Source organism: Aspergillus heteromorphus, assembly GCF_003184545.1.
Source record: "Aspergillus heteromorphus CBS 117.55 chromosome Unknown BO70scaffold_79, whole genome shotgun sequence".
NCBI lineage: Eukaryota > Fungi > Ascomycota > Eurotiomycetes > Eurotiales > Aspergillaceae > Aspergillus > Aspergillus heteromorphus.
The window spans coordinates 11472-21819 of record NW_020290484.1 but is presented as its reverse complement, the minus strand read 5'-3'; the positions used below and the strand labels follow the sequence as shown (position 1 = coordinate 21819).

Genomic DNA, 10348 nt, shown 5'->3' with positions numbered 1-10348 from the left:
TAATAAATCTTTATTTAGTATTTGCTTAATAATTTATTTAGAAATAAATTAAAATATTTATTTTTTATAGTTCTTATAAAAATAATAGTTTATAGAACCAATCCCAAAGTTATTAATTATTAAATACTATAAAATATATAAATATATAATATATAAAATATCAGAGATTTTATTAAAAAATAATATATTTTTTAAAAAGCAAGTTTTTATTATTACTTCTTTTTTTAATTAAATTAAAAGAATAATTTCTAGTTTTAAGTATAAATCTGATTAAAAAGAAATATTTATTGTTAATTATAAAGAATATAAATCTTTTTTAAAAAAGCTAGATATAAGATAATTTTCTAATATCTTATAACATATTTAATATTAAGATTTAAAAAAAAGATAGTATAGACTGAAAAGCTACTTCTTATTTAAATATTATTATAATTTATAAAAAGTTATAAAATAAAAAAAGAAAATTTAATAATCTTCTCTAGGAATAAATTTAATAATTATAATTAATTTATAATAATTTATTTATTTATATAAGTAGTAGAACAGAGTAAAGAATTAGAAAAGATTTATTAATATAATCTTATTTTTTTTTAAATATATATTAATAAAAATATAATCTATTATATTTATATATATTAAAGTCAAACAATAATACTCAGTTTTTATTAGAGATATTTTTAATCTTATTTATAAGTCAGATTATACAGTATCTAATAATTATTATATAAAATAAACTTATAAATAACTTCTAGAGAATTCTATAAAAAGGATTTCTATAAATAATTTTTATTATTCTTTTTTAAATAATAGAATTTATAAAGATTTCTTATAGATATTTCTAGAATATTACTTAAATTCTTTTCTTATAATTTTTAAAAAATATGGATTTTTAAATAGATTAAGTGAATAGAATAATGTAAAATATTATAATTAAATAATATAAATAATTTATATTATTTAGATTTATAATAAATATTTAGAAGACTTTCTAAGCTAATAAAATAAATAATTAATTAAAATATTATGATATAAAAAAGTTTATTAAGAGATTTATTAATTTTAGAGAATTATTTAAAAAATATTAATAATTTATAAACAGTATATAGCTAAAATAGAAATAATTTTAAATTAATTAAAATAATATTAAATAAAGTATACTGCTTTTTTTCTTTTAAATATTTTTAAAATTAAAAAGATTTATCTTATATAAATTATTAATAAAGATATAAATAATTAGAATAGACAGAGATTAATCTAAGTATATCTTAATTAAGCTCAGATCTAAAGAAATATAATAAATAGATTTTAATATTAAATATAATTAAAATAATTGATTATTCTATTTTTAATCAGTTTAAAATAAGATTATAATCAGAGAAAATAAGTAATTAAAAAATATTTTTAATAAAATATTTATTTTAATATTCTATCTAAATAATCTTAAAATTATTATAATAACACTCATAAAATTAAGATACAGAGCTTATTTTCTAGATATATTAAAAAGTTTTATTAATTTAAAGCTAGATAAGTCTAACTATATAAAAATATTTTAAAAGCCTAAAGAATTTAATTATAAAATAATTAAAAATATAATACTTAAGCTAAAAAAAAACCTCATATAAACTTAGATAATCAGCTAATCTATAAAATTATAAAATAATTAATTCTTTAAGAATATTAGATTTAAATTAATTATTATTAACCTAATATTTTTATTAATATATAAAAATAATTATTACTCTATATATCAATAATATTTTTATTTTTAATTATAAAGAAGCTGCCACAGTAAAGTATGTTTTGCCTGGCAGAAGACTTTTCACCAGTTATATATGCTACTTGCTCGCCGCCTTGAACACGCTAAGATCACTGGAGAACAACATTCAAAAGGGTCGCCAGCTCAGTAAAATTGCTGGAAAACGTCACCTTCCCCGCAAACTCAGCGACGTTTCCATTCTTCTTACTTTACCCCTTCGTCTAAACCTGAACCTGATTTTTTGAGAAAAGGGGGCACAAAGCATAGACAGAGAGGAAAACCTATGAAACATGGTGGATGCAGCGCTCGAGCCTATTCCCTCCCCGGCCCAAGGTGTCGGTCCTATCTACAGACCTGATGGCGAAAAGCCTACAGCAACAGTATCCAAAGACATCTCCTATGATAATGTCCATGTTCTACCTCAGTCTCCCCAGTTAATTGCTTTATTAACGTAAGATGAAAAACAAATCACGAGTCGCAAGCTCATGTGACTACTTCTTCGCCAGGCTAACACATTTCGTAGAATGATCAGAGATAGAAGAACTAGCCGTGCAGATTTCATTTTCTATTCAAACAGAATCATCCGTCTCCTGGTGGAAGAAGGACTCAACCACCTCCCAGTGGTTGAGCAATCGGTCACGACACCTGTAGGACGTGTCTACCTTGGTGTTAAATTTGAGGGGAAAATATGTGGTGTTTCCATAATGAGAGCAGGCGAGGCGATGGAGCAAGGGCTTAGGGACTGCTGTCGCTCTGTTCGAATTGGCAAAATCCTTATACAGAGGGATGAGGAAACATGCAAGCCGAAGCTTTTCTACGAAAAGCTCCCTGCCGACATTTCAAATCGATGGGTGCTTCTCCTGGACCCTATGTTCGCAACAGGTAAGATCGTTTCAATCGCTACTCAAAGTGATCTAACATTGACCAGGAGGTTCCGCGACCCTTGCTGTCGAGGTCCTGAAGGCCAAAGGGGTTCCAGAAGATCGTATTCTATTTCTTAACCTAATCGCGAGCCCCTCCGGCGTTGCAGATTTTGCAGAACGTTTCCCCAGGCTCAGAGTAGTGACAGCCTTTATAGACCAGGGTTTAGATGAGAAAAAGTGGGTTTTCTCAACTGGTCGAAGAATTTGGTCTCCATTACTGATCTATGATTTAGGTATATTATCCCTGGCTTGGGTGATTTCGGCGATAGATATTATACACTTTGATCAGGTTGGTTGATATTGGGGGTCGTGGAAGATGTAGTTTACAAGGTAGATACAGTAGAGAGAATTTCCATCTAAACAGATATTACGGGTAAATTTTATTCATTTGGTATCTAAGGTATATAACACCTCTCATCAGGTATCGTGACGCGAAATGTTCATTAGGCCTTTATCGTGTATGCTGCTGAATCCTCTAGACATAGAGTCAGTAATCGTCAACATATGCGTCGACGCGCTCAGTATCGTCAAAGCCAATATCCTGGGTGCCTGGAGAAGCATTGTGGTCATTCGAACGTCTAGAGCGAGCACCGTTTTCGTCATGTTTAGTTGCAGTATCCTTGGCAACTGCGTCACAGGCATCTACCCAGTCCGAATATACATCAACAGCGGCGGAGAGGTCTGGATACTTTAATTAGGAAGCTAATCTTATGAGAAAGGCGTTTTTTACCCCGATATACTCACAGTTAATGCCTGTTTGAAACCTTTGGCCACAGACTTTACAAGATAGATTTCCTAATCCCAGCTTCTTGTCCAGTTTCACAACAATCGAGTTTTCGTGATTGCAAAAAAGACAAGCAAATGTGGTGGGCAGTGGTTCTCTCTTGATTCCGCATTAGCATCAGCAGCTGTGGTGGGCGTCGAGCTAGTCACCTTTTTGGGTTGCTGGGGCTGCCTGCTCGACTTCTTCCGCTTACCCTGTAGAGATTAATCGAAATGAGGTTAGAAATGACCGCTTCGAGATGACTTTGTTGAAGACATACCATTCTTTAGGCTGCCTTTACCGCCGATTTTATAAACGGGCCTATGTGGTTTGAAGATTGTACGCCCGATCTGTGGAATCGGCAATGACAATTGCAGCACCACGGACAGGATCTTACCAAGTCTTTGCTTAGTAATAAATTATTAGTTAGTTGGCTGAGCCCCCATGCAACATGGTGATCTTCTTGTGTAGGCAAGTGGTGGCTGGAATAATGGCCTCCGTACTTTGAGATGGAGGCTATTTACTTGTATTCAAGGATAATACCTAGTACCTTATGATTGTGATGATACGTACGTAGATGCTACCTCGGTAGATACGCACTAGTTAGTGGGTTATTGATTACCCTACATGTGTACCGCCTTCCGTACCAGCTATTCTGCCACCAAAAATGAACTCCAAGTATTATCAAATATTTTACAGATTACGGAGTTATACAAAGTAGAAATTTTGTTATACTCCACGGAGTATATACCGGACATTTCTATTCTACCTACCATCGGGCACAGACCCACTACTCGCTTCCTCTTGCGGCTCAGACATCACATGACCGCGCTAAACCGCTAAATTTCATTGAGCAGCCAAGGGCGGTAGTGCATTTATATAGTCTGGAACATTAACTTTGTTCAAAGGCTACTACTTGTCTTGCCTGCATGCGATCCTAATTTAACATCTAATGTTAACCGCTCTATATACAGCGGTTCTTGCCTGCACTTTTGACACCTTATACTCACTGGCTTTAATAATATGAGGGCTCTTGGGTTTGCACATCGACGCAGGCATAAAATAATAGATTGTAATAGACAATCAGGTAAATATTGATATCTGATATAGTATTCTGTAAAAAAGTAATAATACCATAAAGATATAATACAACTGTTACATCCCGAGTGCAGTTCAGCTTTCGAGCCAAACAGTGGGTTCTAGCCAATGGAAATAGCCGGTATATAGTACAACTATTTCAGAAATTTATGTTATTAGAAAGTACTAGTACCACTAGTGAGGAATAGGTGAGTAGGTATTAGTGTGAAACGGTATGACATATTGTATCTACAGAGTACTGCACTGTGTATGGAGTACTAGCAGTGTGATGGAAAGGGCGACAGGTCACGTGGGATGTATTGTATTACCCAATCAGAAAAGTTTTAAGAGCGGTGGTGGGGAAGGGAATATTATGTAACTAGATAGGGCCGACGCCTCGCTTAGCTGACTTTTCTGTGGGATTTCGTTTTCAACTCTTGTCCCGCGATCGAGCAGCAAGCAGCGACAATTGATTCGACTCATCTCCACCAGAGCCTGTGGTGTGATATCCTAGTCTGTCTTCAAGCCGTGCAAGATAGACCTGAGTCGCAAGTATGGCCGTTGGAAAGTACGCAAATACCCTCCATGTGTTGGCAATTTCAGCCCGGCGAAGTGCTATCGAAATGGGCTTCGGATTTTACATTGCTAATTTCTGCCCAGGAACAAGCGCTTGTCGAAGGGCAAGAAGGGTGTTAAGAAGAGGACCGTTGACCCCTTCACCCGTAAGGATGAATACTCTGTGAAGGTATGTATCTTGAACAGGTGATTGTTGTAATTTGCTAACGCGAAGTAGGCCCCTTCAACTTTCCAGATCAGAGAGTATGCTACGAGCCCCAGTGAATTTCCTTCCCTCAATGCAGTGATTGAATATGTTACACCATGCGTGAAAACAAGGCTTGCGTGAAACTGAGGACTAACATTCGCTCTCAAGTGTTGGAAAAACCCTTGTCAACCGTACCAGTGGTCTCAAGAATGCGAACGATTCCCTGAAGGGCCGTATCTTTGAGGTCTCTCTCGCCGACCTTCAGAACGATGAAGACCATGCCTTCCGCAAGGTCAAGCTCCGTGTGGATGAGATCCAGGGAAAGAACTGCCTGACCAACTTCCACGGATTGGACTTCACGACCGACAAGCTGCGATCCCTCGTGCGCAAGTGGCAATCGCTCATCGAAGCCAATGTAACGGTTAAGACGACTGACGACTACCTCCTCCGTCTGTTTGCCATTGCTTTCACCAAGAGACGCCCGAACCAGATCAAGAAGACAACATACGCTCGCTCGTCTCAGATTCGCGCTATTCGGAAGAAGATGACTGAAATCATGCAGCGCGAGGCAGCTAGCTGTACTCTTTCTCAGCTCACTACCAAGCTGATCCCTGAGGTCATTGGTCGTGAGATTGAGAAGGCGACCCAGGGCATTTACCCTCTGCAGAACGTTCGTGATCCAGGTGTTTTTCTTTATTTTGCGATGAGGTGTCATTGTTGACTGACATTCATACAGGTCCACATTCGCAAGGTTAAGCTGCTCAAGTCTCCCAAGTTCGACCTTGGTGCCCTGCTCAACTTGCACGGCGAGTCTACGACTGACGATAAGGGACACAAGGTTGAGAGGGAGTTCAAGGAACAGGTTCTCGAGAGCGTTTAAACGTTTGGCATTCGCTCGTCATGAATTCCAATCTCTACCGTCTCGTATCGAGGGCGTCACTGCTCCAAGTATAAGGTGTTCAATTTTACTAAAAGTAGTGTCATCAGCCTATAAATGACAATATGTGCAAGTTTTCCGTATCCGACTTGTAGTCTTGTTTATTTTTCTTCACGCTCTCTTAAGCTTGGTTATGACTGTCGAGTGGAACTTTGCAGTACTACTTCAGTAGCTTCCCCTAATAAGCTATATGCCGTGACCTTGTATAGAACATTGACAGCAAATTCTTTGCTTCTGGTGCTTACTGCAGCCGTAGTATGAGTATTATTACATAAAAATTTTTAATATCTATTGTCTCTGGTTGCTATGTAACACGATCAAAAAGACTCAATATTTCTGGAGGACTAATTTATGATGTTATACTTGAGGACTTTGGGTAATTTATACAGCCAGTTATTAATCAAACCCTTACAATTTCCCAGCTGACCCCTACCCGCCCTGTGCCAGCTATAATAATCAGCTTAGCCTATTTTATACCCCTGTATTAGATCTAAATAGATTTTCCACTACTAGAAGTGTCTAGCTAGTCTTTATAGTGATAGCAGATCTTGTAGATCTTATAACTAGTCAATTATATAAAAATCTAATAACAAACTGTTTTTATTTTAATACTAAGATAGTTATCTCTTAATTTTTAAAAAAAATATGTTTAGAATAGTATTTTAATTATTTAGAGATATATTTTTGGTTTTAGTTTTACACATGGGCAGCGGGCTTTTAATTATTATTAGGATTGTTTTATAATTATCAGATTGTCTTGTATAGACAACACTGATCATGATTATATAATAATAGTCACCATCATCAATTCCTTGCCGCGCTCTAAACTCAGTTTAGTAACTTACTAAGTTAGTATAAATATAAGAGTAGTTCTATTCTATTGTCTCCAGTAAGTAGTATTATATTCTTGAATTTAATTCAGAATAAAATTTTCAAATTAGTATGTATAATTCAATGTATGTATAATTATAATTATTATATTTTATTATAAATAAAAAGCTGTTAATTTGTGGATATTAATACTTTATTAGAATGATTTCTCTATTACTATTATACAAGGTACGCAGTTATACATATTACAAAGAAGGTATACTTATTAGTGAAGTGGGTTCTCAGGGGTGTAGGGGCTTCCGGACACTTCACCTGTATACAGACTAAGACACAAGCAGAATACTAATAAAAGATAGAAGTAATACTTTTTAAATTTAAAATATTAATAATATAAATATTTAAAAGTTTCTATTTAATAATTACTAGTAGATTCTTTTTAAAGATTTATTAGAATATATATTTACTCAGCTAAAGATAGAATAATTATATTTTATTTATAAAGCTAGTTATATTATATTATTCTTTTTTTTTAATATACCATTAATTCTTTAAATAAAAATAACTAAAAACAAGTATAAATAAGAGTTAGATTAGTTATACAGTTAAAATACAGGTTAAAAACCAATCTTTTAAAAGGTATATTTAAATCTAAATTAATTATAAAATACAAGTTCTAAAATTAAATATAAAAAGATATTTAATATTTATTTATAAATTATATATTAAATATTATATAACACAGCTAGTTTATATTTAATATATAATTAATTAATTCTGAATTTATTTGATATAATAAATTTCAATTATTAAATATTTTATAATAATATATATATTATATAATTTAGGAATTAATTATATAATTACCTAGTTTAGATTATATTTATAAAATAAATAATAATTATATATTTATTTTAATCTTTATAAAATATTTTAACTGTTATCTAAATATTTTAACTGTTATTATTAATCTATCCTGGCTAGAGTGGCTATATCTAACTATTATATCTTAACCTAATCTTAATTATAATCTAATAATTAGATTATGTTAGGGGAATAATTAGATTAAGCTAATCTAATGATTGACTGTTGATACAGAAGAAATTAATAAAAAAAATAAAAAAAAGTATTTAAGTTATATTCTTTTATCTCTTTTTATATAATATTATTTCTTACTTTATTTAATTATTTATTTAATTATAATATATTAAATAAAATATTTATATAAATATTATTAAGTCTTTAAGATTTAAAAAATTTATATCAGAATTTTATAATAATATTGTTTTTATTTTATATATATTTATTGTATTTATAAGAAATTTTAAAATTTTCTTATTTATATATTAATTCTATTATATAAAGAACATATTTTTCATATAAATAATAATTTCTCATTTTTTTAGATTTTTTTAAACTTAGCTTTTTAAATATTCTGATATTTTTCTATATTAGAGTGGCTTAACCTGACTATTATATCTTAATCTTAACCTGGCCATAAGCTGGTGATTAGATTAAGATATAAAAAACTTTTAACTATATAATTAAGATTAGATTAAAATATAACTATTATTTTAACTATTTATACTTGTTAATTAAAAAAATCAGATATAATAAATAAATTAATAATCACAGATTAATTTATAATATATATATTCTTTTTATATAAATAATATATAAAATTATATATATATTTAATTATAATATAATAATATTTTTTAAATATAGTCTACTGCTTAATCTATTTAATTAATTATTTTAAGAAATATACTATACTCTGAAAAAGACTTTTATAAAATCTAGTATAAAAAAATAAAAAAAGATATAAAATATTAAATTTAAAATATAATTATCTAACTAATTAATCTGATTAATCTGATTAACTCTAATTAAAATAAAAAATATTTTCTTATTAGAACTAATTTAGTAGTTTATTATAATTAATATTTATCTAGTATCTAGAAATTTTAATAATAATTATATATATATCTCTTCAGATAGTTCTATAAGATATTCTTTAATTTATATTTAATTAAAAGAACTTATCTTTTAGCAGAGAATTAAAATAGTAAGATTAATTATTTATTTAAATTAAATATATTTAATAATTCAGAATAATAAATAATAGATAATTATAAAATATAGAAGTTAATTCTAAAAATCTTATTTATTATAAATTATAAGGATCTAGAGAAAGATAATATTTAAAAAAGATTTATTTTAAAAAAATAAATAAATATCTGCGACAGCTCTTTATTTAATATTTAATTAATTATTTATTAAAATATAATTAATAATAATTTCTTTTTATAATTTTTGCAGAGATAATAGCTTATAAAACTAGTTTCTAAATTTTAAATTTAAAAAAATAAAAGCAGAAAACTCTATAAAAATAGTTTATTTTATTTTAAGATATATTTTTATATGAATATAATCTATTATATTTTAATATATAGCTAATATATCTATTATATTTTATTTATTTTAGTAAATCTAATAAGCAGAAATTTATATTTAAAATCTAGAGTTATAAAATAATCTTTTTTTTAAATAAAGCTGTTTAAAATATAATAAATTAGAATAGAAAATAGATTTTTATAAAAAAATTTACAAAAGATTTTTATAGAATCTTTTCTAAAAATTATAATATTATAATACAGATCTAATATATTCTATCTATTTTATTTATTTATTTTATTTATTTAATTTATTTAATTTATTTAATCTATTTAATCTATTTAATCTATTTAATCTATTTAATCTATTTAATCTATTTAATCTATTTTATTTTAATAATTTAATTATTTTTTCTAATTATTCTATATATAATCTATAATATATTTTTAATTTTATTAGTAGCTCTTTGAGTTATATTTTATTTATAAATCTAAGAATAGTCTGATCCAGAAGAAATAATAGAATAAAGAATATATATTTATTTTTAATATTTTAATTAATAATTAATATATTTTTCTAGTATTTTATAATATAATTAAAATATATAATTGAAACAGAGCAGTAATTATATATTTTTATATATATATATTATTATAAGAATAATAATTTTATAAAAAGCTGAATTTTATTAATATAATTAGGATTTTCTTATTATTTCTGATAAATAATAATAAAAAAGATATTAATTTTTTTTTAATTATATTTTTTTAATCTAAAAAGCTTTTTTTTTATATTTTTAGATAATAATAAAGATAGCTAGATTAATAATTATTTAATCTAAATATATTTTAATTATATTAAAGCTTAAAAAAATATAGCAGATAAATCTTAATATTAAAAA

At 28.4% G+C, this 10348-nt stretch overlaps 3 protein-coding genes across 3 annotated transcripts; 2 read left to right on the top strand and 1 right to left on the bottom strand.

Annotated features, from left to right (window-relative positions):
* Positions 1–1879: 1879 nt before the first annotated feature.
* Positions 1880–3075, top strand: BO70DRAFT_325766 (uracil phosphoribosyltransferase). The gene is made up of 4 exons (XM_025540655.1): positions 1880–2210; positions 2283–2641; positions 2688–2859; positions 2916–3075. The coding sequence occupies exons 1-4, from the start codon at positions 2050–2052 to the stop codon at positions 2965–2967; spliced, it is 744 nt and encodes a 247-aa protein (XP_025394114.1). The 5' UTR covers positions 1880–2049; the 3' UTR covers positions 2968–3075.
* A 94-nt stretch (positions 3076–3169) lies between these two features.
* BO70DRAFT_375300 (transcription elongation factor 1 family protein) lies at positions 3170–4221 on the bottom strand (the record flags this gene model as incomplete). The annotated part of the gene is made up of 4 exons (XM_025545017.1): positions 3170–3363; positions 3427–3565; positions 3616–3660; positions 4219–4221. 4 exons carry the CDS (start codon positions 4219–4221, stop codon positions 3170–3172), a joined length of 381 nt encoding a protein of 126 aa, XP_025394113.1.
* Positions 4222–5061: 840 nt separating this feature from the next.
* rps1 (40S ribosomal protein eS1) lies at positions 5062–6235 on the top strand. Its single transcript, XM_025544514.1, has 5 exons — positions 5062–5090; positions 5183–5267; positions 5316–5341; positions 5454–5955; positions 6022–6235. The coding sequence occupies exons 1-5, from the start codon at positions 5077–5079 to the stop codon at positions 6163–6165; spliced, it is 771 nt and encodes a 256-aa protein (XP_025394112.1). The 5' UTR covers positions 5062–5076; the 3' UTR covers positions 6166–6235.
* Positions 6236–10348: the final 4113 nt, after the last annotated feature.

What these genes read in the sequence shown, in the direction of transcription:
- BO70DRAFT_325766 (XM_025540655.1), top strand. Translation starts at nt 2,050, where the DNA reads ATGGTGGATGCAGCGCTCGAGCCTATTCCCTCCCCGGCCCAAGGTGTC. An exon ending in CAGTTAATTGCTTTATTAAC is followed by an intron (nt 2,211 to 2,282) that starts GTAAGATGAAAA and finishes CACATTTCGTAG; the next exon opens with AATGATCAGAGATAGAAGAA. An exon ending in CAGGGTTTAGATGAGAAAAA is followed by an intron (nt 2,860 to 2,915) that starts GTGGGTTTTCTC and finishes TCTATGATTTAG; the next exon opens with GTATATTATCCCTGGCTTGG.
- rps1 (XM_025544514.1), top strand. An exon ending in AGGATGAATACTCTGTGAAG is followed by an intron (nt 5,268 to 5,315) that starts GTATGTATCTTG and finishes AACGCGAAGTAG; the next exon opens with GCCCCTTCAACTTTCCAGAT. An exon ending in TCAACTTTCCAGATCAGAGA is followed by an intron (nt 5,342 to 5,453) that starts GTATGCTACGAG and finishes TTCGCTCTCAAG; the next exon opens with TGTTGGAAAAACCCTTGTCA.